Raw genomic sequence first — 24109 nt, 5'->3', positions numbered from 1 at the left:
TCTCTGAAAGTAAATAAATAAAATCTTTAAAAAAAGAGAGAAACCAAGGTGGGTATGTTGTTGTATCTTACTTTGGGTGGTGACTGCACGGGATCACATCTACGTAAAAATTCAGAGCTGCTCACTAAAGGCCCATGAATCTTACTTATGTAATCTACACCTCCATTAGACACCAAAACCAAACCACCAGCCACAAGCTCAGTCTGTTTGCTATCCTTTATTGAAGGGTCCCACATCCGCATGGGAGCCCAGCCAAACCAGCAACCACACAGGTCCTCCACTTACAGCAGGAGGCCTGGAAGGGGAGGGGAATGACTTATGATCCCACCACGCCTCCCTGGAAACAGAAACCACCACAGACAAGACAGATTAAGACAAGGGCCAGGAAGGAGAACTTGTCTCACTCTAGGTTCTCTCCCCTTTGCCCCCACTTGAAAAAAAAGTCAAACACTGGCTACACAGCACCCCAGCCCCACCCCACCCATAGCAGCGTTTGTGGGACTCCCCTCTGCAAGGGGTGGCCCCAAGGCAGCTTCCCGTTGCTCTTCCTTCACTTTGGTTTGCTCCTGGCAACTCCGTGCCCTTTTCCTTCCTTTGGCCTCCAGCCCATCACCCCCACATCATCTAGCACCTACTCGAACCTTCTCTCATCTCTAGAGCCTCCCTACCCCACGGTTTCTGGGGAAGCAGCATCTCAGGCATCTTCTCTCCCTCAGCAAGGGGCCCCACTAGGCCCTCTCTGCCTAGAATATGGGATTCACACGGCTGCTCCACTCTCCTTGAGGTCAGGGGCTGAGCGCTGCCGTCTCATTCGAGGCGGAGTAGTGTATGGGGGGTAGCGAGGCCCTGGGGGCCGTTGGGCTGGGTATGGTTGGGGCTGCTGGGGATAATAGTTGTGCTTTTTAGGTTGGAAGTGCTGGGGTTCAGGCTGCGTGGAACCTCCTCCCCGGGATCGGCCCCCTCCATCCAGGGAGTTCCTGCGGGGACGATGGGACCTTCGGGGACTTGGTGGCCTGCGGGCAGGGGTGGCCAGTGGAGGAGTAATCTCCTCAGGGGGTTGGGGTGGAGCTGGGGCCTCCCCACCTCCCATCCCTGGCCAGGACTCCCGATGCTGGGGATTGCTCTTGAAGGGGAAGCGTAGCTTACAGTCGTGAGGGGGCACAAAGCGGGCTGGAGGCCTGCGTAGCCCTCCACCCCGGCCCCCAGAGCCCTGCAGTCCCTGCAGCCGCAACTGCTCCTGCTTGAGCCATCGAAGGCGACCACGACGAAATGCAGGGTCCTCCTCCATCAGCCGTGACACCCGCTCCAAGCTTGACTGGGGTGGTGAAGTAGGCCGGGCTGAGGTCACGTGGTCACCAGGAGCTTCCTCCTCTACTACCTCTGACCCTGGGGGCTTGACCCAGGCAGCTTCATCAGCTTCTTCATTCTCATCATCATGATCCTGGGAGAAGCGTGAAAGAAAATGCAAAGGAATGTGAGAAAAACTGTCTCCGGAGCACAGTGGATTTGAGAGAAGTCAGAAGGCCCTGGAGTGGCTGGATGTCAAGGGGTCCCCAGAGGGGCTCAGAGGTAAGGGAACTGAAGAATGGAGGCTTAGCAGGACAGGCTCAGAAACCAGGGGGTCTGAGTTCAATCCTGGTCTGCCCCTTCACAGCCATGTGGTCTGGAGCTTCAGCTTGTAACCTCTCTGTGCCTCAGTCTCTTCGTGTGTAAGAGGAGGTCAATAACAATAGTAGCCACTGCACAGGGTTCTTCTAAGAATTAAATGACTTAAACAATGTAAAGTTCTTAGAACAGTGTCTGGCACATAGTAGGCACTCAGCAAACACTGAATAAATGATGTGCCCTGGGGATATGAAAGTTAACAGAAAGGGAAACAAAATCCTCGCCATCATGTTAGTGCGGTGAGATAGTTGATAAATGACTAAGAAAAATATATAGCATGGTACATACACTTCAGTGAAAAGTTAACTGTATAAGCTTATATATTTAAACTATTTGGTATATATTATTTATATTATATATAAGTGTATAAATTACATAACAGACTTTATATAAATTATAAATTATATGTATTGAGATGGAGAAGAACAGAACAAGGCAGGGGGATGGGAGGCCAGGGTGGGGTGACTGCAATGAATGGCCAGAAAGAGATTCACGGAGAAGTTATCCTTGCAGGAAACACCTGAAGGAAGTGAGGGAGCAAGCTGTGAGACTTCAGGGGAAAAGCATCCGGCAGATGGAACAGCAGGTGTAAAGGCCTTGGAGCAGGAGTATGTGCAGAAAGTTCAAGGAACAGCAAGGAAGCCAGAGTGGCAGGCATAGGGAGAGTGAGAGGGGAGGGAGCTGCATTCGGGGAAGGGAGCCTTCAGTAACCATGAGCTGTGGTGGCTGACCACCTGCTGTCCCCCAGCAGAAGTCAAGCTGGAACAGAGCAGCAACTCTGTCTGTGGCACAGCCCCAGTGCTGCTACCACATCTGGTGCACAGCAAGCATTCACATATGTATTATTGAGTGAATGCCTGCAAAATAGGGATCAGTGATAACACTGCCCCTCACCGGGCTGTTGCAAAGATTAAAGGAGGTGGCACAGAAGTGCTCAGCACAGCGGCTACTACAGAATAAACGGTCATCCTTGGACAGCATGGTTATGAGAATGTGAATATTCACATGGTTATGTGTGTGAATATTCGAGTGGTAACTTAAGAAATGTGCACTTTATATCAGTGGTTTTCAAATTGTATTGAACCTCAGAAACACCTTGGTACTTATCATATATGCAGATTCACCCCCAAAGCTGCTGATTCCGTAGATATGAGGTAGAATCCAGGAATCTGCACTTTCAGTTAGTGCCCTAATGACTGAGGCACATAATTCACAAACTATACTGAAAAAAGCTGCTATACGTCAGTAAAATTTTTGAAAGCAAGAAGGGCAAGGGGGTTGGAGGGAGGTTCAGATTTCAAAACGAAACAACTGAGGAGGGAAGAAGAGAAGGGAGAAAGCCAGGCCCAAGCCCTCCATACCTGGGTCAGAGGGATGACTCTCTCCATGCGGAGCATGCGGTCCCTCAGGGCCTGCAGCTCTCGGTCCTTGCTGCTGTTCTGCAGCTTCACCTCCTGCAGAATCCCGGTCAGCTTGTCGATGTGAGCCCGGAGGTCCTCCACCTCAGCCCCCCGGGCTCCCTCCTCACCACCACCACCCCCACCTCCGCTGCTTTCCTCCTCGCCCACTGTGTCCCAGACATCTCGGGCCACAGCCCTCCAGGCATCCCCGGGCCCCTCCGGCTTGCCATAGGTACGACACAGCTCCCGCATCTTGAGAGCAGCCAGGGCCTCAATCTCAGCCCGCCCATGGCGGAAGTCAGCCAGGGCCACCTCATAGCATATCTCCTTCACTGCCTGCATCTTCAGGTCAGCCATGGTGGCCCAGCGGGGGTCTTTGCCCTGCAGCCGCCGACGCTGGGGGATCTGATACACCCTGCGTGGGGCCCTGCGCTTGCCACTGCTGGGCAGGCCACAGCGCTTGACGATGGTCTGGACTGTGGTGGGGGGCAGCTGCTCCCGCAAAGAGGAGATGAGCCGCCAGCTCTCTTCACAGGAGCGCTTGTCAGAGTCGTCCCCACTGTCAGAGTCCGCATACTGGGGCCACAGAGAGAGCAAAGAAGGAGAAGGCTAAGGACATCCCAACAACACCAGAAACGTCCATCAGAACCACACACCCTCGGGTGCTTAACCACTGCTTGTCCACACAATGCAAATGACACACTATCTTCCTCACAGGTGCCCTTTGAGGGTTAATGCATGCCACATGTGGGGACAGTGGCTGGCACAGAGAATGTGACTGACACATATGAGCTACAGCTATAGCAAGTCTAGGTTTCTTGCATATGTGTTACTGCTGAGGATGAGGAAAAGATTCAAAAGTAAATCCACATGAAGAACACTCCTTTTTCATGAATATGTATAAAGGATACATGGACAAAACCAAAATGGGTAGGAAGTGGGGGTGGGTGGGGGTGGGGAAATAGAGACAACTGTACTTGAACAACAATAAAAAAAAGTGGAGAAAAAACCACTCTTAAGTAAGGAGCGGTACAGGTAGTACTCAGCTACGGTAAAAACCAGAGTGGCCACAAGATCAGCTGGAGTCTGGGAAGCCCTGGTCAACTGGGAAGAACTCTAGCTCCCTGCACATACACAGTGCCCGCCCTCCCTCACATTTCTCGCACAGTGTCCTCCCAGATGCACGCCCACCCTTGACCCCATTCAGGCCCACTTCCCATTCAGGCTCACAATGTGAACCAAAAGCAGAATCAAAGTGCCATGCTGCCAGCCTGCTTGCTCACGTGCCCGCCAACACACCTCTTCCTCTGCATGTCCCACCATGCCCAGCAACGATTCCTCACCAGTCGCTGCTGCTCCAGCAGAAGATCAGCCTCTTCCTTTTCTTTCCGGTACTGATTTTCTAGGTCCTGCAGCCTGGGATTAGGTAGGAAGGGAGGAAGAGCTGTGTGGGATTTTGGAGCCACCTCAGTGGGGTGTCCAACAACAGGAGGCTGGGACGGGAGAGACAGTCTAGAGGGCCCCCGGGCACAGAGCACCCTCTCCTCACACCTCTTCTCCATCTCCAGCTTGATGTCAATGCCTTGCTGCTCCAGCAGCTCCTTCTGGGCAAAGTTCCAGTCCACGGGCTCAGAGGGTGGTCCTGGGGGTGGGGGAACCCCTCGCTCCCGTTCCAGCCGTGCCTGCTCCGGGTGATTGAAGCGGAAAACGTGGTTCTTGCCCATCACAATCCTATTCCCTGGAGATGGGAGGAGGGGAAAGTGGACTTGCTCCCTGACAGCAGCAAACTCACCCCCATGCCCAAGGTACACAACGGTCTTGTCCACAAGTCCCGGGGTCCAGTTATCTCATCATACCATGCTTGAGGGTGGTCAAAACCAAGACTCCTTTGGCTGACATCAGGAACCACCCCATCCCTGACAGCCAAAGGCACCTGGGGAAGTTTGGCAACCTCCTTCTGTTTCCCCAGGACAGAAAGGAAAACTAAAACCTGGCTCCTTGATCTTCACTTCCCATTCCTTCTGCATATTTACATGCTGTTTCCTATTTATTTCTGGATACTTCCCTAAGATTCACCAAGGGAGCTCTGCCCTAGGACTTCCTATGCACAGCCACGTCCAGAACCCTTGCTCTGTAACATTTCTCTACCTGACTTCAGCACCAGTGGCTCAGTCACAAGTTTCCCATTGACATAGGTCTCGGCTCCTTCACAAGGCTCCAAGGTGACTACCACTGAGGGGGAGAGAGAAAGGAAAGGAAGTGATTAGACTCTGGGGGTAGAAGGGTTATGGTCATACTCCCATCTTGAATTACTCCCCCCAAATACATGCACCCCCAGTTCCACCTCCCAGTACCTGTTAGGGGTACCATGGCCCCTCTGGTGGCAGGCAGCAAAGGAAAGGAAGAGCAGAAGGAGGGTTAGAGCCCCAGCTAAAATGCCCAGGAGCCTCTGTAGGGGCTCTGTCCTCACCCACCTCCACCCTCCCCTCAGCAGCTTAGCAAACCAGTAATTCTCAGGGGGCTTCATCTCTTATAGCCAACTGGTCATCAGGCCCCGTCACTGCTGCCTCACAGATGTCCATTCCTTCCTTTCCAACTAACATTATCCCTGGCTTAGCCTGGGTTTCTCCAGCAGGATCCCAGCCCGGTTCTGTCTGATGCATCCTGCAAAATGCCACTGGACTAATCTCAAGCCACAGCCGACAAACAGATAATTTTCTCCACAGGACAAGATAAAGTCACCCCAACCCAAACATTTACAAAAGTGCTCCTCTGAACAAATCACCAAGCCCACTGCTTGCTGAGACACAACGATGCATGAGGCAGCTTCCAGCCCTTGAGCAATGCCCTGGTATCATAGAGGGAACCCTGTATCCCAAAAATCCAGGCTCTGAAACTGAATCCTGAGCTGAGGGGCACTGAGCAAATCACCCAACTTCCGTAAACTATAAAATATCACAGATATTAGCCCAGACTGGTTGAAAGTGCTAATAAAATGATATGTGAATGTGACTTATTTATGCTCGTTGTAATAGAGAGATCAGAGTGAGTTGTAAGATGAGGCAGAGATGAGACTACTGACACTATGTGAGTACAGAAAAAGCAGAGACAAACTCAACTTAGACACAGAGAACTAGAAATGATTATGGCCAAGCAGTGATTTCTGAGCGGATGCTTAAAGGAAGCCTCAAATTTCAAGGGGCAGAAATGATGGAGAAGGGAAAAAAGAGAGAGAGAGCACTAAGGCATCACCATATGCCCCAGAACAGCAATGAAAGAAGGTGGCAGAGAGGATGGGGTGCCTGTAATGGATACCAGTCTCTGCCCGCCCTTACTTATTATCATGACCCAAAATTCACTCATTCATTCCACAAATATACTGCATCCCTACTATCTCCCAGGCATTATTTTAGGTCATGGAAGTATAGTAGCAAAAAAACCCAGAAGTCCGGCTCTTACAGAGCTCATGTCCAGCTGGTAGGACAGACAGTAAACAAGTAAATCAGGAGGTAATCTAAAGTCAGGAAAAGACAGGTATTAGAGAGGGAAAGGGGCTGGGCAAGGAGAGGATTTTGCTTGAGCTGGCCAGGGCAGCCTTCTCCATATCCAGGAACCCACAGCAGCCTGTACTGAGAGCAGAGCTCAGAGCAGTTCTGCTGTCCTCTAGCTGTACTAGCAAACTCCCCAACTCCCAAGAGCCTCAGTTCCATTACCTGAACTGCATGAGAAAATTAAAGGCACAAAGTAGATGGTAGATAACTGTTCTTCTAGGTTTGCACCCACCTCCTCTCTGCCTATCTTTGGTCAAGTCTTAAATCTGCTATAAAAACTGAGGCCCAGCCCTGGCTGGTGTAGCTCAGTGGATTGAGCGTGGGCCTGCGAACCACACGATCGAGGTTCGATTCCCAGTCAGGGCACATGCCTGGGTTGCAGGCCAGTTCCCAGCAGGGGACACATGAGAGGCAACCATACATTGATGTTTCTCTCCCTTTCTCCTTCCCTTCCCCTCTAAAGATAAATAAATAAAATATTTTTTAAAAAACTGAGACCCAGATGAACCGAACATTTAGGGCCCCAATCTTTGGGGCACAGATCCATCGGCTGCTTTATGGATGTAATGGTGTTTCACACCTGTCAGTCACCTGTCAAAACACATTCCGAGCTTCTGAGGGTGGGCTCACGCCACAGCCCTTGGGTGATTCTGGTATCACCCCAGCACATGACTGGAGGTAACCGCAGAAGAGGAACTCAGCAATAACCCACTAGGCTGAACTGATTCAACAGCTTTTAGCCCACAGTGCCGGAAGCATTTGCTGCCACTGGGGACCTGGACCAGACCAGAACAACTGCACTAACCTGCTGAGCCAAGTGAAGCCCAATGGGCATGTCTTAAACCTGAGCTTTAAGCCACATGATAGTGTTTCTTATTTTTTAAAATGTGCTGATTTTGTCCTGGCCAGGGGGCTGTTGTTTACAGCATAGTTCCGACACACCAAGATTGCAGGTTTGATCCCCACTCAGGGCACATACAAGAAGCAACCAGTGAATGCATGAGTAAGTGGAAGGGCAAACTGATGTTTCTCTCTCTCTCTCCAAAATCAATCAATACAAAATTCTGTGAGCTGACCTTACATGCCCCATTTCCCTGTGCCCTCAAAAGCATCAGACTGGGCACTCCTTTCGGATTTGTGACACACAATGCATGAAGATGATGACGAGCCCGTGCGCAACATCCACGCCCCCAGCCAGATCGTTTGCTAGAGCTCAACTTCACTTGGGCCTAATTGAACACAAATCATTCTGGTTTTCTTTTCTTTTCTTTCTTTTTTATTTAAAATATTTTATTTATTTATTTTTAGAGAGAAGGGAAAGGAAAGAGAGAGGAAAAGAAACATCAGTGTGTGGTTGTGTCTCGCATGCCCCCTACCGGGGACCAGGCCCACAACCCAGGCATGTGCCCAGATAGGAAATCGAACCAGCGACCCTCCGGTTCACAGGCCAGCACTCCATTCACTGAGCCACACCAGTCAGGGCTCTTTTTTTTTTTTTTTTTTAATGACTGACTGAGAACAAAATGGCAATCTCAAAATACCCCTGAACCACACGAGTATTATTTTATCAGACAGGCTACTACCTTCACCTGTAGGACTTGTGATGCCTGAAAGCTTTTGCAGCTAAGGCCATATAAGGCTAAAAAATCCCTGGAAGTTTTAGAATCAGAGGGACACACAGGCCAATTAACTCCCTGAAAGCATTGTCATAATGTGATTGGTAAGTAGGTTTTCCAAAGATAAATTCAGATAGCCCACTGGAACAAACACAATTTTCCATAAAAACGGACCAGGGTGCTATTTCAGGATAAAAAGTATCAAGGAAGGAAGCAGACCTCCTCTTCACCAAAATTTCACCCTTCGGCCTGCTAGCATTCTGTTTCTGCCTTGGGGACCCCTCCCACTCACTGCTCTGGCAGCAGCCGGCACTTGCAGGGTGGGTGAAGGCAGCCTGGCCCTTGATATCCCCAGCTGCTTGCCATGAACTTAAAGCCCCTGTGACCACGAAGACCTATCTCTTCTTACATGGCTACACACCCAGTGCCCAATTCAGAGGTGCTGTGAAACATGAGACCTGTCTCTCTCCTTGCCCGGCCACACCACTCTCACTCCCTCAGCCATTACCTTCTCCGTCCAGCTGAGGGATGCTCCGGAACAGACAGTGTTGCTCCCGAATGAACTTCCCGGTCAGCTTGATGTCCACATCTACCTGGCCAACCCTGGGGAAGCAGTAGCCAACATTTCCTAAGTGTGTGCCAGACACTCACCAAGCCCCTTCTGAATACAAGTTCAACTAACTCTATAAGTGTAATTATTTCTGTATCACAGATGAGGAAGATGAGGCTCAGAGAGATAAAGTAACTTGCCCAAGGTCAGGCAACCCAGCAGTGGTGAAGCTGCAATTTGAACCCAGATCTGCCTGACTCCAAAGCCCTGGTCCTGAGTCACTGTTACCCAGCAGAGGACTAAAGGGAACCCGGAGTGGGATGAGTGTCCTCTGCCATGCAGAGGTACACCCTCACCTCTTTAACTCCAGAAGGTGACCTCAGAGGCACCAAGCCCCGGGAATATAATATACATTAGCAACAGCCAGTGAAGCCACCAACTACACAGGAACTGTCCCTAAACCACATGGGACTGGGACCATGATTCCCTCCACCCACAGAGAGGGTCTCAAGGGAGGCCAAGGCAGTGGTGCTAAGGGCTAGGCACACGGTGGTCTAAGTTTCCAACCCACTCTGTGCCTCACTCAGTCAGACGCTATCCCTGCACGCACCGGGTCAGTTTAGTCCCAGAGGCATCTCACCCAGGTAAAGTGGTGGGTGAGGCAGGACAGTTGCTTAGGAGCCAGGCTCAGCAACTTCCCAGGAAGCCTAGAAAGTGAGCAGGGCTGTGGAATCAGCTGTCCTGACATCCGGGGTATTTACAGTGAGGTCACCAGGGAAGAGAATCACTAGTGTGGTCATCCCTCTGCAGTCACACCCCAAAATGACAGGCTGCCCCACAGGTCACTGATTAGACACTACCTGGTGATGCCATCTTTGATGTGGTAGAGCAGACATTCTGACATCAGGGGATCTTCATTCAGGTTCACCAGGTGTGGAGTCTATGGGAAAGGGGGGTGATCAGGGGAGGATCCTGAGAGCCAGCCAGAGGGATGCCACAGAGAGAGGGAAGAAGCTTCAGCAGACATCTGTCCAGGTTCCAGTGCAGAGGGCTGCTCCTCCTCCCTTCATCAGAGAACTCTCCCACCATCCTTACTCCCACCTACCCCAACCACTTTCAGGGCAGCCTAACCCACCCTCTCCTCACACACAAGCAGCCTACAAACAGTCCCACCCATCCACCCCTCCCAGGTGAGCAAGCTTTTCCCTAAGGCCCCATTTCTTCAGAGGCACCTCGACCCACAAATCCCCTTGACCGGAAACCTTAGGATCCACCCACCGCTGCCTCTGCTTTCCCTGTAGTCCCTCTGTTTCCAAGTCTCATCATTTCTTCCTTTAAAATGTACCTTGCCACTTCTGGGGAGTATAGGAAGAGACTGGGTTAGGGGACTGGTACTTCCCTCCTTTTATTTCAGCTTTAATTTCTTAGAAGTATGGACTACTTTTATAATTATAATGAAAAAATATAAGTGTCAGTTCAATTTGAAAGTCTATAAAACAGACCCACTTTCACAGTAGACTTCCCCAAGTAGTTCCTGTCCCTAGCCCTGCCGTACCCGGGGCCAGAGTCACTGTAGCAGCTGCCTGGTAATGTCCCTGTCAAGGCCTCCCTGCCCAAATCCACCCATCTGAATGGCTGATCATTATGCTGCTCCACACTGAAAACTCAGCCCATTCCCTTCCCCAAGCACCTTTCCCTGACATGTTTCTCTAGCGACACCCCTGCCCTCCCAAGGCACATACTCTGGGAAGTATACAAGCTTTGCTCCCTCTACACCCGCCTCACACCACTGCTGCCAAGCCTGGAGAAGTCTCCCTCCCTATTATCTGCCACCTCAGCCCACCCTGCCACAGGGCCTGCCTGACTTCCTGCCATCTCCAGGGGTCTCCCAGCTTCTCTGCTCAGACCACACCACAGTCGTGTCATGCTTCTCCACCCGGACCTCTCCAGGCGGCATTCCATGCCCACCTGACTTAACTGCTTTTTAGACTGGTGTCCCTGGGCCTCCTCCACATTGGGGCCCCAGCCCACCATTCAAGCCCCTTTCCAGGGCCCCTCTCTCCCCTTCTGTGTTCTCACCCCATGGACTGCTAAGCACTCATTCCAGAAGACCTCCTTCATCCTTGACCACCCCTGCGAGATGCTCCCCATGTTCCCTCACCAGGAACAGCCTCCCTCCAACCCCGACCCATCAAAATCATTCACTTCCCTCACGGTCTGTCTCAAATGCCACTTCCTCCACTAAGCTTTTCCCTGCCTTCCAGCTGAATACAGGATCCTCTGCCCCTTTTCTATAAGGACTTACTTTTACAGACCCTGTGAGGTGCTAGTGGGGCACAGAAATGAATCAAACCCAGATGCTGCTGTCCTGTCAGTAGGAAATCAGAGTCGACTTGGGGAGATGAGATTTGGCAACACTGCAAGTGGGAAATAGAAGGCTCACAGCCAAGTTCTGGTTTTTTCACACCTTCACTTAGCTCATTAATTCATTCACTCATTTGTTCCCAGGACTTGAGCATGCCATATCCTGGGAGGGGCTCAGATGCAAAGGGGAATAAAGTGAAAAACTGCAGGAGCTCAGAGGGGGTTCGAGAGGACCTCACAGGAAGGCAGCGTGGGAGCTGATCTTTGAGGATAAGGATGACATGGACGTGCAGAATGAAGAGCATTCCAGTTAAAGGAGGAGTCTGAACAGCAGCATGGAGGCACGAAGGCACACACTGTAGGGGAAACAGCCAGTAGTCTGGGTCCCATACTTCTTCAGGGACCCCCTGAATGGTGACGGCAGGCCATGCCCATGATGGGTATGACGTGCATCCATGTGTCTGCCCCTCCACCCAGGTACCCCAATGATCACTGCTGTCACCCTTCCTCTTCTCCCAAGGGACTCTTATGCCCCTCCCAACACTGCAGTGTCAGAAATGGAAAACACTGATGGGCCCTGGGAGCAGAAAGTGATCTACCCCTTGGGAGAGGGGACATGATTTAGGGCAGGGCTTTTCAATCTTTGTTCAGCCCTGGAACCCTTTGTTCAAATGAAACCTTACCTAGAAGCCTAATATGTCAAGTTGATAAGCAGGGAGGCACTCAGAATGAAGCTGGGGGTGGGGGACCCAAAGTTTGGTCCTGTCCTTCCCCTCACCCCGTGAACATGAAGAAGGCCCCAAACCAGGTTTAAAAACCACCTATTTAAGGTGGTGGGAGTCCCAGAAAGAGGGGACTTTCCCAAAAGCTCTTGGCTCTCTCCAAGACAAACGGTAGCGTTTCCCCTAGGACCCAATCCCCCCACCCCACCATTCCCAGGTTGAAGCCACGAAACGCATTTCCCATTTGTAAGTCTACCAGCTCTCCCTCCTGAAACATACACGCCTTGTAAACATATGAAAATACGTTCATCCTCACCACCTTGAGAAAATGCAAAAGTAAAATACTATTTTACCAGATTGGCAAAGATTAAAAAGTAGAAGGGGGTGGGGGGACGTGATCTCTCTTGTATGCTGCTTTCAGGAGTATAAAGTGACATCCTTATCATCTTCAGAGGACGAAACACAGATAAAAAATTTTACATAGCCACTATTTGACCATGAATTGCCACTTCTAGGGATTTTTTTCTATGGAAACAGACCTATCTATAAGACCACCCATTGTAATATTGTTTATAGTATCAAAGAATAAAAAAACAACCTAAGTGACCATCAGTAGAAAGCTGGCTAAATAAGTTATCCTGCATCAATAGGACAGAATATTCTGACACCATGAAGACTAGCCAGAATTCCTTTGTTACATGAAAAAACATAAAACATACAACCACTACTATTCCAAAAAGAGGCCAGGTATGCACACACATGCGCCTGCATGCACACCCACCTGTGGCTAGCTATACACAACCCACACTAGTGTGTGCACAGGCTATCTCCAGAAGAACACAACAGAACCTGATAATAGGGCTTGCCTCTGGGAGGAGAACCTGAGGGTGGGAAGGAGGAAGACTTCCTTTTCACTGTGCACACTTCTCAGCACTACATGAAGGTTCTCTCTGGTGTATAGCACCTCTATAAGAACAATGACACAAACAAACAAACAAAATTCACCCCCCTGTTGGTCCCCAGGCTTCAGAAGGTGGCATCCCCATGCAGTGGGAGCCCTCCAGGGAAGAAACACCCACCCCATCAGTTTTTCCACCCTTTTCTGCCTTCCTTCAAACCCTGCAACGATGGTGGAAGCTCCTGAGGTACATACACTGTACCTCAGGGTGGCTGCAAGCCCTATTGAGAACCATCTGTAGCCCCTCCCCCAGATGTGTACCTCAGAAAAACCCCAGAGCCCTGCATACCCACCCTGGACCAGGTCCCTAACCCAGCAGCCACACTCCATCACCCTCCCATAGCTCTCTCGCTCCCTCACTGTGTCCTAGGCCATGCAAAGCAAACTCTGCTCCCCTCTGCAGATCCCTGTTCAAGGATCCCTGCTAGCTCAACTCCCAGACAACCCTGATCTTAGGAAACCAGGAGGGTCCTCCTCCTAATAACCCATCTCTTCTAGGCAGCCCCTGTAACCCTGTCTGCCCCAACCACAATGTATCTGACTTAGGGCCTGACCCTACCTTGCTTTTTTAAGGTGGACCAGACAGACAAGGGTAGCTCTCCAGTGGGACTAAAAATTCCTGATATACTCAAACTGGCCTCCAGGTCATCCCTTCATCTGTATGCATGGCCTATACAGCTGTGCTGGATATCCATTCTGATCAGTCCTTCCCTGTCCCCTGCTGGTTGTTAAAGGCTCTGAATACCATTCCTGCCTCCAGCTGAGCCTGATCACTCCTATCCTGCTTCCTTTCTTCTCAGCAAAGATGCACTGAGCACCCGCTATACAGCAAGCACATCACAGCCACTGGCATGCCCCACTCACTGACACTCCACTGTGTTTGCTTAGGCCAATGTCCTCCCTGCTCTCTCCAATCCCAAATCCTGACCATCTTCAGGCTCCACTTTCCAAACCACCTTCTCCAGAAAGCGAGCTCCCCCATCTCCAGGCCAGGCTGATGCTGCCATCTTTAAACCTCTCACTGCATTTACAATCAACATTCTACAGGTTGGTGCTTCCTCCCCCTCTCGTCCCTTTACGGGTTTGCTTTCCCAAGTTATTCTTTTAAAAATGTATTTTTTAGCTAAGTTTTTGAGTAGCTAAAACTTGGCTACTCAGAGTAACTCTCTATCCAACCAAAATCCAATCTCCCAGGCCCACTCCCTCTCTTCTAGGGTAACCACTGTAACCAGTTTAAGAATCCAGAGATCAATTCTACACATAAACTCACATACACATACATGTGAGGTTACATATGTAAATTTCTAGTTTCTAAACAGCTCTTGAATCTCCCAAAGGGAACAGACCTTGTCATCCTTCTGTGGTCCCTAAAGTCCCTGGCCATAGGCACTTACTGAGCACTTGCCTCTCTGGCTAAATGTCAGATGGAAGGAGAGAAAAGGCAAGGATGGCCAGACAACACAGAAAGAAGGTGGCAAGAGTGGGGACAGAAATAACGGGGGTACAATTCAGAGACCTCAGGGATCAGGCTTAGAATGTATCACCCTCCTACCCCCAACCTTCTTCCCTAAGCATTCAGGGTCCACTAGGCCTCTCTAGGCCTCTTCACCCAACCACTTGCTCACCTTCTTCGGAGAGAAGACACCCACGGTACCCCCGTCCTCTCGGACAGCCACCCCCATCTCAGCCAGCAATGCTTCTCTGCAGGGAAGGAGACAAATGTTACTCTTCCTATCACTGCCCATGAACTCCTCCCCCACAGCATCTGACCTGTCCTTTCCACCCCCACGCCTTCCAGGGCTCCAGCTGGTCGCCCTGCCTTTCACACCTTTCCATCCTCAGAGCTTCAGTCTTGCGTAGTTTTTCCTCCCAGGTCTCATTCAGCTCAGCTATGATCTTCTCTGTTTCCTTGGGGCATGAGGAAGATAGGGATCAGGACAATCTGGGACAAGCACCTGCAGGGGCCCCACACCACTCCTGGGATTCTTCCTCCCTCTTTGATCCTGCCTTTGGAGAACTACACTCCCATCTGCCCCCAGACCCTCATCCCTGGCCCATTTCAGCTTCCCACCTGCAGCCTCTCCATGGCCTCCTCAGGCCCAATCTGGGGTTCAGTGTTAGGGGAGAACGATGGCTCTATCTCCCCATTGTGTGTGGGGGGAGATGAGGGCGAAGCTGGGGCAGAGGGAGATGCTATAGCTGGCAGAGAACCTCCAGGACTCCCCTCGTCCACCTTCAGGCCTGGGAGAGAAAAAGATGTCAAAGGAAGAGGCTAAAGAAAGATGTAGTTGATTAGAGACATAGAGAAGACCTCAGAGAGAACAAGTCTCTAAGGGCTTCAGAAAACATCTGGTCAACCTCCACCAAGCAGGAAGCCCTCCTACCTTAACAAATAGGCACCCAATCTCTGCTTGCTCCCCCTCAGGGACAATGAGCTCATTACTGAACAAGGCAGTCAGTTCCTTCCATTGTTGGATGACATGCACTATCAGAAAGTTCTTAGCTGTGCTGAGCTAAACTCTGCCTCTGTTCCCCATGCCCCTTGTTTCTAGTTCTACCCCCGGGAAGAGAGACTATACTGCTTTTGCAAGACTACCCTTCAAATATGGGAAGGTGAACATCTTGTCTACCTTATCCTCATCTTCCCAAGAATGGATACTCTCATGTTTCCTACTGTGACCCTCAGCACCCTGACTATCCTCAATGGGACGGACCCAAAGACTGAATGCAGAATCCACACCTGATGCAGTCAACACAGATTCTACATCCTCTAAAATGAACAGCATTTTGGACAGTGAGGCTGAGCATTAAATTTTAGAAAACATTCCACTGCAGATTGTTAAGCTTATGGTCAACTAAACCCTCGATGTTTCACAAGAACTTCTGTCAGGATGTGATAAGTTCCCGCTCCACATCTGTATCCATATCATCCAGGACATTAAGGGCTCTGTGGTCAGCTGTCCCTCCCTGGCCCCAGGGCTGAACAAAGGCAAATGAAGAGGGATACACAAGCCAAGGGGAAGCACTGGGCTGCCCCTCCCCACCCCACCCCCCGCCCTACCTCCCAGGGCAGAGGCTGAGAGCCCCTGAGCCATCAGCAATTCCCGTAGCCGAGCCACCTCCTCCTGCAGCTCTCGGATCAGCCGGGCATTAGGATCCTCATTGATGATGGCATTGCAGCGGATCTGCTTGGTGCGGTCAGCATACCTGGGTGAGGAGGGGGTATCGGGATTGGTGAGGCCCAGGCCCAGGTGACCTTAGTCTGCTGCCTATTTCCCGCTCTCCCTCCCTCCCAGGTTTTAAAATATTGGGGCACAGTTGAGGGTCAACTCTGTCTCATGGGCAGGGTCCTGAGCTACCAGCCTCTGAGCTCCCCTGGCACTTTACATATGCTGCCCCGTCCCACCAGAGCCCCACCTGAGGGTGCTGAGAGTCTCCTCGTAATTGATGTCTGCGGGGCTCAGGGCCGCAATCATTGCTGTGCGTGAGTTCCCACCTATGCATGGACAGGAGGGGAAAGCTTAAACTGGGCTGGGTCCTAAGAAAAGTCATACTGGGTCCGGGGGCGGGGGGCCTCAGTGCCCAGGCAGGGGTCTAATAGGGGCACCGTCCAAGGTAGGATGAGGCTAAGAGCTGCGGAGCTACCCACGAAATCTCACAGTCAGAGGGAGCAGGGGTGAGGTCAGGAGGACACCAGACATCTAGGGGGCAGGGATCAGTGAGAGGAAGGTGAAGTCAGCAGTGGGTGTGGGATCAGAGAGGGGTCATGGATGGCCAGGTTAGTGAGGCTGAGGCTCTTGGCTTGGCAGGGAGGGTGTGACACTGATCTCAGCAACAGGACATCTTCAAAGGATGGTCAGGAGAGAGTCAATGGGACAACTGAAGGATATGAGATTCTTGGGGTGGCAAGGGGATTTGTCAGACGTATCAAAGAGAGTTAGTAGGATGGTGGCTGGGTCAGCAAAGAGAGAGAGGAGAAGCCCCTCACCCAAATTCTCCTTGAGCAGCCAGGTGAGCACAGAGTCCCTGTAAGGGATAAAATCTGACTTCCGCTTCTTTGATTGCTGAGGGATGGAAGAGGGAAGAGGATCAGGGTAGGTTACCTCCTGTCCTCTTTCCCAGAGTCCTTCGTTTCCCACCTCCAGGTCTTACCATATCCGCAAGGGCAGAGATCACCTTCCCTAGAGTAGTCAGAGATTTATTGATGTTGGCACCTTCCTGGAAAGAGATGAGGAACGTGAAGAATGAGGCTCTCCTCTCCCATCCACCTTCCCTTCCTCCTCCCTGCAGCCAGAGTTCCAGTTTAGAATTAGAGACCACTGCACACAGCCCCCAACACTGCCTTTCTGTCCATCCTAAGTCTCCTCACCTTCAGGCGCATGCCCCGGGCCCCTGATGAGTCAGCCCGCTCACTCCCTGCGAGGTCCACCAAACTGATTTTACTAACCTGAGTCAGAGAAAAGAGGTAGGAAGTGGCTGGGGGCAGTGGGGAATGGGCAGGGAAATCAGCAGAACACCCAGCAAGGGAATTGGGCAGTTGGCAAGGGAAAGAGAAAGGCAGGAGGGGACAAGGGATGGGGACAGGAGGAAATGAAATTTATGAAGACAACAGTGAGGAGCTGGTTACTAATGCATTGGTGCATTTATTCATTTACAGATATTTACATGCCCACGTGTGCTGGAACAAGGGACAATGGGACCCAAGCCCTGGCCTGAGAAGTCTAATAAAAGGACAAACAAGCAAATAGGAGACTAGACCGAACTGGTCCGACAGGGGAAGGGCCGGGGGCTACAGAAGCCTGGAGAAGGCACTCAAACCCAGGCTAGGTGGGGAAGAGAACACAAGGCCATGTCTAACATTGTTGTCCCTGTACTAGGTAGGGGGCCCCACCTTCTCTGAGTCCAGCCCAGTGAGCTGGTCATGGGAGCGCTGTGTGAAGACAATGGTAAAGACGGCATGAGAACGGCTACTGGTCTCATTCATGTTGGTGGCTGCCACAGTCCTGGGGGGAAAGGAGTGGTCACTGGGTCCTGCCTCTCACCTTCCTAAGTCTGGCTCCCTTTCTGTCCACTCCACTGGCCCACCTCACCTCGCCTTATTTCCACAGTCCATGAGGTCGGCAATGTCTGCGTAGGAGGTCACAGCCAATTTAGACAAGTCCTGCACGTAGGGGCCCAGGATGGGGTGCTCCCGGACCCGCAGAGAGCCCCGACTCTTGGGGTTCAAGAGGTCTCGTACTCGCTCACAGTAGATCTCCATATAGCTCACCTGAGTGGAAGAAGCAAATAAGAACAAGCTACAACAACATGTTGATAACCAGAGGGAAAGCGAGTAAAGGCAGGTAGAAAGGGTAAATTTAAGGGGGTAAATGGTGATGAAAGGAGACTTGACTTGGGTGGTGAACATACAATACAGATGATGTGTGACAGAATTGTACCTCTGAAACCTACATAACTGTATTAACCAGTGTCACCCCAATAAATTCAACAAAAGAAACAAAGTAACAAGCTAACAAAATATCGACTATGAAACTTACCCTACACGCCACTGAGTACGAAACAGGTGATTTCAGTTAATGTACACTCAGCATTTACTCAGCACCAAACATGGTACTAAGCATTTTGCATGTGCTCACTGACCCCACATTACCATTTCACAGGTGAACATAATTCAGAAGCTGGGTGATAAAAATCAGTTGCTCAAAGCTGGCAGAACAAGAATCCCAGGCTATCTGACTCAGAGACTGCCCTTGGGTTTTGGGGTGTTTTTTAAAGGTTTTATTCATATATTTTCAGAGAGAGGAAAAGGGAGGAAGCAAGAGAGGGAAAGAAAAATCAGTGTGTGAGAGAAACATCAATTGGTTGCCTTTCACACGCCCCTAACTGGGGACCTGGCCTGCAACCCAGGCGTGTGCCCTGACTGGATCAGACTTGCGACCTTCTGGTTCGTAGGTTGGCACACAATCCACTGAGCCACACCAGCCAGGCTGCCCTTGGTCTTAATCACTCTGCTCTTCCGCTCCCCATCCAGGACCACCACGCCCCCTCCCCACCAACCACAAACACCTGGCTTACCTCCACAGAATAGGAGAGCTGAGCACTCTGGTTCTTACTAACACGAGAAAAGAGGTCCTCGCAGAGCTGGAGAGAACACAGGAAAGCTACTGTTCACAGTGCACCTGCAGCACCCAACCCCAGTCTGGGCCCTGCTGAGCCCTAACTGAGCCCTGAGGGAGGCATCGTTCCCGTTTTACAGATGGGTAGGCAACCTCAGAGAGGTTCAGGCTTGCCCAAGACCACAGGCTAGTATTTGGTGAGCCAGGAAGCAAATTCGGGCGTCCTAACTCCAGAGCTTGTGTGCAAGGCCACCACACTGCACAATCAGGTAAAATTATGGCCAACTCTCAGTTACCCACAACTGGCTTTTTCTAGTCACAACCTTAACTATGGCACACCAGTCTATGGGGAAAATACACTCACAAGTGATTATGAGACAAGGTAAGTAGTAAGTGATAGAGCCAGGGTTCAAAGCAGGGCTCTCTGATGCCACAGATTTGACTGTTCTTACTGAGCCTTATTGCTTCTGGTGAAGGTCCTGGATGTTCAGGTTGCAGGCAACTCCGATCCCCTATCACATTCTCAGTCACTAAGGGCCTCAGAGAGCCAGCTCTTTGCTCCATAATCCTTGGACCTCTAGGGACAGCTGAAGATGCTCCCAGCTGCCTTGCTAGGTCCCCAGCATGTACCTGGGGAACAATGCCCTGCTGCCCTGGCTCCTGCCGCCCCATCATGGTGTAGGATTTCCCAGCTCCAGTCTGCCCATAGGCAAAGATGCACACATTGTAGCCTTCAAAGGCGTGGAGCAGCATCTCTTCTCCAATGTCCCGATATACTTGTTGCTGAGATGCAAACTGGGGGTCCTCAGCCTAGGTGGAAGGGAACAGAGAAAGACAGCAGGAGCCCTACATGACTTTGTTCTTAGTGCCCAGGCCCCAGGAGACCTGCCCCCATCACTAATGATTGCCCAAAGGTCCTATGTGCTTCCCCACCCCCACTCACAGTCCTAATCATCCCAGGGTCCTATCCAATCCTGTGCTGCTCCTAAGTATCACACAAGATTCTGCCTCTCTCATCCTGGTCTCCGTCACAACCTAAGGGTCCCGTGCACCCCAATCCCAACCAATCTCCCAGGGGTGTTATTTCCCGGCAATGGCCCCTCCCTGGGACCTAAATCCCGTCTCCCCACTGTTTAGCTCTTCCCCAGCCCAACCACCTCACCGAAGTGTGTGACCAATAAGAGTAGTCGAAGGTGAAGCTTTTGGGGCCATCCTTGCTCTGTTTGGGATTGATGATGGCTGAGGGGGCAGGAAAGGGCAAAGGAAGGCCAAAGTCAGGTACTCCCAACCTCTACCCACTCACCACAAGCCCCCAAATCCAGACTCCCCTCCTCTGTCCTAGTTCATCTCTCCCCTTTAATACTCCCTACCCCTCCCGCACCAAAGCTAATTTTGGCTTCCTAGGGCCCGCCCCCACCAGACTGCCTCCTTGGATTGGGCAATGGAGGGCTCCAGGCCAACATTCCCCCTCCCAGAGACTGGGAGCATGGAAAGGCCAGCCTGTCCCAACCCCCACCCTCACAACAAGCACCTGCTCTGTGCTGGGCAGAACCCTACTCCCGGTTCAGCCCAGCAGACCTGGCCTGCGTGGTGGGCCTGGCCCACCCCGCGTGTGCCCAGCCAGGCTCCTGGGATTCACTCACAGGTGGTGCTGCCCTGCATGCTGACCACACACTTGGCATCCTGGCTGGTCTCACGGGCATTGAAGGGCCGAACCCTCACTGCCACTTTCACCGAGGCACCAGTCATGGCTCCCAATACTCCCACCCTCCTCAGCTGGAGAACAGACACAGAAGAGGTGGTTAGAACTGCTGGGGGACCCATGCATTGCCTCCCAGCTTCTCCAAAAAACCAGTCTCTCACCCCCCATTTCTCAGCTACTCAACCCCTCAAGAACCCAGTTCCTAGTTCCCTGGCCCTCCTCCCAAACGTCACTCTCATGAGGGACTCCCAAATGTGTTTCTGCCTCTCTCCCTAGTCATATCCCAGCTTGCAGTTACCTGTCGTCCCGGCCCCAGACCAGGGGGGCTGTATCAGCTCTGGCTGCCACCGGCCCTCGTAGGGAGAGCCCCATCCTACACTTGGGGCCTGGCCACAGCAGCTGGGGCTGTGGGGGAAACCCTGGTTGTGGGGGAAGAGTGGTTAGGAGGCACCTGTGGCTCCAGAAGTGTGTTTGGGGTTGCATGACTGGGGACATGGGGTCGGGGGCAATGTTAGAAAAAGTAAGAATGGCTGTCCCTCTGGAGTGGCCAAATGCAATGTGAATCCAAGGGCAGAGATGGCGATATTTTTATTCCTCGTCACTCACAAGTGTACTGAACGTCAGATAGAGGAGAGGCTGGACAGAGGGCAATTCAGAGAAAGGGACACATGGGCAGAGACGCTGAGAGTGGCAGGAAGGGGGAAGAGGAGGAGCAGAAAGTCACAGATGCCAAGCAAACAAGAGACACGATAGAGAAGGCAAGATTGAGGTCAGGCTATGAAGGAAGTAAAGGGAGGAAAAGGAAGGAGAGACACAGAAATGGTAGAACAGACAGGAAGATCTCCAGGGCAAAAGCACAAACTGGGAGGCCAGAAGAGAAACAAGAGGAGAGAAAATCCCAAACATAAAACCTTCCCTAAAATCCCCCACAGGGTCACCCAGGGAGAAGTAGCAACCAATTCCCACCCAGGGCCCACAACCTCCACAGAGGAAGGGATTACCGATGGGCAAAATTCAAGTGCTGGAGGTAAAGCCCAGGACTGGGATCTGCCTGTGGCCCCAAACCCCTTGCCCAGCCCCCCAGCACTTCCTCCTCAGGATCCAGGACAATGGGCAGGAGAGGGTGGGGTCATCCTGCATCCCTCAACTCCAGGGCTCCTCGGGCGAGGAAATCAAAATACCTGTGTCTTTATGGGGAGCGGAGAGTAACCTTAGGTTAGGGTCTGTCTCCCGAAAAAGGGAAAGAAGGAGAAAAGGAAGCAGGCAGGTCCCAGCCCCAGCCTGAGGCTAATGCTATGGCGGCGTCCACTGATCTGGGGAAGGTGCCAGGCAGGAGCCCAGGAATGTGGGTGATCGGGTGCCCACACCCTGGGAGGAGAGCCTGAGCAGCCCACGCCCACGGACACAGGGTGGAGAGTTGTGAAGAGAGATGGGGGATGCTGGGGCCCCTTCTGAAGCCCTAAAAAACCTCAAATTCCTGTCACGTTGGTTGGGTCTCACCTCTCCAGCTTTGGGGGTGGGGGCGCGGAGAGGGCTGGTTTGTCCCAGGACAGGAAGAGAGTAGCTGAAATTAGAGACTTTCTCAGGAAGAACAGCCCTGACCCCAAGACCCTGATCACAGGGGATAGGGACATTGGTGGAGGCACGCAATGGTGACGCCGGTGGCCGCTGCGACGGATGGGGCAGGGAATTGGGTGGCACAGCTGGGATATAGCGGGGTAAAGAACTAGAGAATAGCTACAGGGGTGGGCCGGTGTAGCGTAAACGAGCAGTGGAGTACACGGAGAAGCTGCGGCTGAGGAGGCACCGACCCACCCGAAAAAGGGCCTTGGGCCACCTGGACCTTGCGTGCTGGCAGTTCTCACAGAGGCCCTGATCCCGGCCTTTCTGAGAGGCCGTGCGGACCCTGTCCTCCTGTCCAGCCAACCGACGGCTGCCCCGGGCCTGGCACCTCTCCGCGTCTCCTCAGGACAAACAGCACATGATCTCGGGTCTCGAGGCCAGCCGGCCCCCGCGGGGTCGTGCTAACCAGGACCCCGGCTCCCCACCCCCTAGCCCGACACATTCCTCCGCGGGCGTCCCCTCCCTCAACCCCCTCCCCCAGCTCTCACTTCGAAGCGGCAGGGCTCCAGGAGCGACTCGGCACAGTGCAAACAGACAAACTTTCCGGGAATCGTGAGACGAGAGCGGGGGAAATCCGGGGCCAGTTCGGGGGTACCCCCGCCCCTCGCCGGGTCCCCGGGCGGCGGGCAGTGGACTCACGCCCGGCGGGCGGCTGCAGCAGCGGCGCCAGCGGCCGGCGCCCGCCCGGGCAGCGCGAGCTGGGGCGGGAGCAAGGGGCGGGGAACAGATGAGCGCGCGCACGCGCGCGCTGTCCCGAGAAGTGCCCGGGAGCGACTTGGACTGTTAAAGGGGCCGTGCCTTCAAGACTGTAGGGCCCACCAGGGGGGCACAGGGAGCTAGGTTGCGGGCGGCAGAAGGACGAGCTGGACACTTGAATTCAGAAGGGTTATTGGCTCCCGAGGAGCCCAAAAGGTGGGGGCAGACCCTGCAGAGGAACCCAGGCCCAGACCCCACGCACGTTGCTGTCTTCGGAGGCGCGCTCACCGGGCGGAGCCACGCGCCATGCCACGCCCAGGAGGAGGTTCAGCGCAGGCCCCGCCTTCAGGCGCGCGGTGCGGTCGGCTCCTCCCTCGATCCAGTCACCTCGTCGCTTCACTTCCCCGGCCCGGCCTAGCGTTCTAGAATTCGAGGCGCAGCTGCCTCAGGTGCTGTGGCCAAGAGCAGTCCGCGGCGGCACAGCCACACCCGCGCTCTGTCCCTGCCTGGCCCTCAAGTTGGGCAGGCCTGGCCGCCGCCTCAGGCCCAGGCCACCCCTCCGGACCCGGCGCTCTGTCCCTGCCTGGCCCCCACAGGGTCCAGACTGTCCCTCAGGCCATCTTCCCTCCTCAGACTCCCACCTTTGTCCTCAGGCTTGGCTGCTCCCTAAGGCCTGGCTACGCGCCCAGTCTACCAGTCAAAGGTCCTCTTACCCCGCTCAGCAGAAGCCACACACTCAGGCCTGGCCCTTGCTGGAGGCAAGGACTACCGCCCCCCACTCCCACAACCCTTATCCCAGACTGAGCCCTCATCTGCCTTGTCAGACACTCTTTGCCCTCCAAGCCCTTTGCCTTCTGGGCTCAACTGTTGAGTACTTGGTCTAGCTTCCTTAAGCTCCATTCTTTTTTTTTTCTCTTAGACCTTTGTCTCCCATTTAGACCCAACTCCAGGAGATCTGAATGTCCCTCAGCTGCCAATTGCCCCCTGAGTTCAGCTTAGCCCCTCTGCTCCAGGACATCCCATTTAGAGTCCTCCTGCCTTTTCAGCGCAACCTCTGCTCTAAGTACTCCTCTCTCTCTCTCTCTCTTTTTAACCTCACCTGTTTTCTCAGCCCCTCCTTAGTTGCCCTTGGGAAAAGCTACCAAT

At 52.7% G+C, this 24109-nt stretch overlaps 1 protein-coding gene across 2 annotated transcripts; it reads right to left on the bottom strand.

Annotated features, from left to right (window-relative positions):
- Positions 1-201: 201 nt before the first annotated feature.
- KIF1C (kinesin family member 1C) lies at positions 202-22975 on the bottom strand. Of its 2 annotated transcripts, XM_037066252.1 has the most exons (23): positions 22756-22975; positions 20943-21063; positions 20586-20718; positions 20105-20181; positions 19573-19752; positions 18902-18967; positions 17917-18095; positions 17718-17829; positions 17196-17273; positions 16979-17044; positions 16815-16890; positions 16244-16322; positions 15888-16033; positions 14898-15067; positions 14655-14734; positions 14452-14527; positions 9643-9722; positions 8741-8835; positions 5214-5297; positions 4617-4803; positions 4409-4481; positions 3027-3641; positions 202-1441 (listed from the first exon to the last, which is right to left on the bottom strand). In XM_037066252.1, the coding sequence occupies exons 3-23, from the start codon at positions 20689-20691 to the stop codon at positions 758-760; spliced, it is 3309 nt and encodes a 1102-aa protein (XP_036922147.1). In that variant the 5' UTR covers positions 20692-20718; positions 20943-21063; positions 22756-22975; the 3' UTR covers positions 202-757. The 2 variants fall into 2 exon arrangements, with proteins under 2 accessions (XP_036922147.1, XP_036922148.1); XM_037066253.1 differs by lacking the exon at positions 20943-21063.
- Positions 22976-24109: the final 1134 nt, after the last annotated feature.

Source organism: Sturnira hondurensis, unplaced genomic scaffold (genome assembly GCF_014824575.4).
Source record: "Sturnira hondurensis isolate 20B ecotype Veracruz unplaced genomic scaffold, ASM1482457v3 Scaffold0016587, whole genome shotgun sequence".
Classification (NCBI taxonomy): domain Eukaryota; kingdom Metazoa; phylum Chordata; class Mammalia; order Chiroptera; family Phyllostomidae; genus Sturnira; species Sturnira hondurensis.
Note: the sequence above shows the minus strand (reverse complement) of the source record. Positions and strands in the feature narration are given on the sequence as shown.

Excerpts from the sequence above, each read along its gene's own strand:
- KIF1C (XM_037066252.1), bottom strand. The coding sequence starts at position 20,691 with ATGACTGGTGCCTCGGTGAAAGTGGCAGTGAGGGTTCGGCCCTTCAAT. Across the intron at positions 18,096-18,901 it reads AGCTCTCCTATTCTGTGGAG|GTGAGCTATATGGAGATCTA; the intron begins GTAAGCCAGGTG and ends TCTTCCACTCAG. Across the intron at positions 5,298-8,740 it reads CCCTCAGCTGGACGGAGAAG|TGGTAGTCACCTTGGAGCCT; the intron begins GTAATGGCTGAG and ends TCTCCCCCTCAG.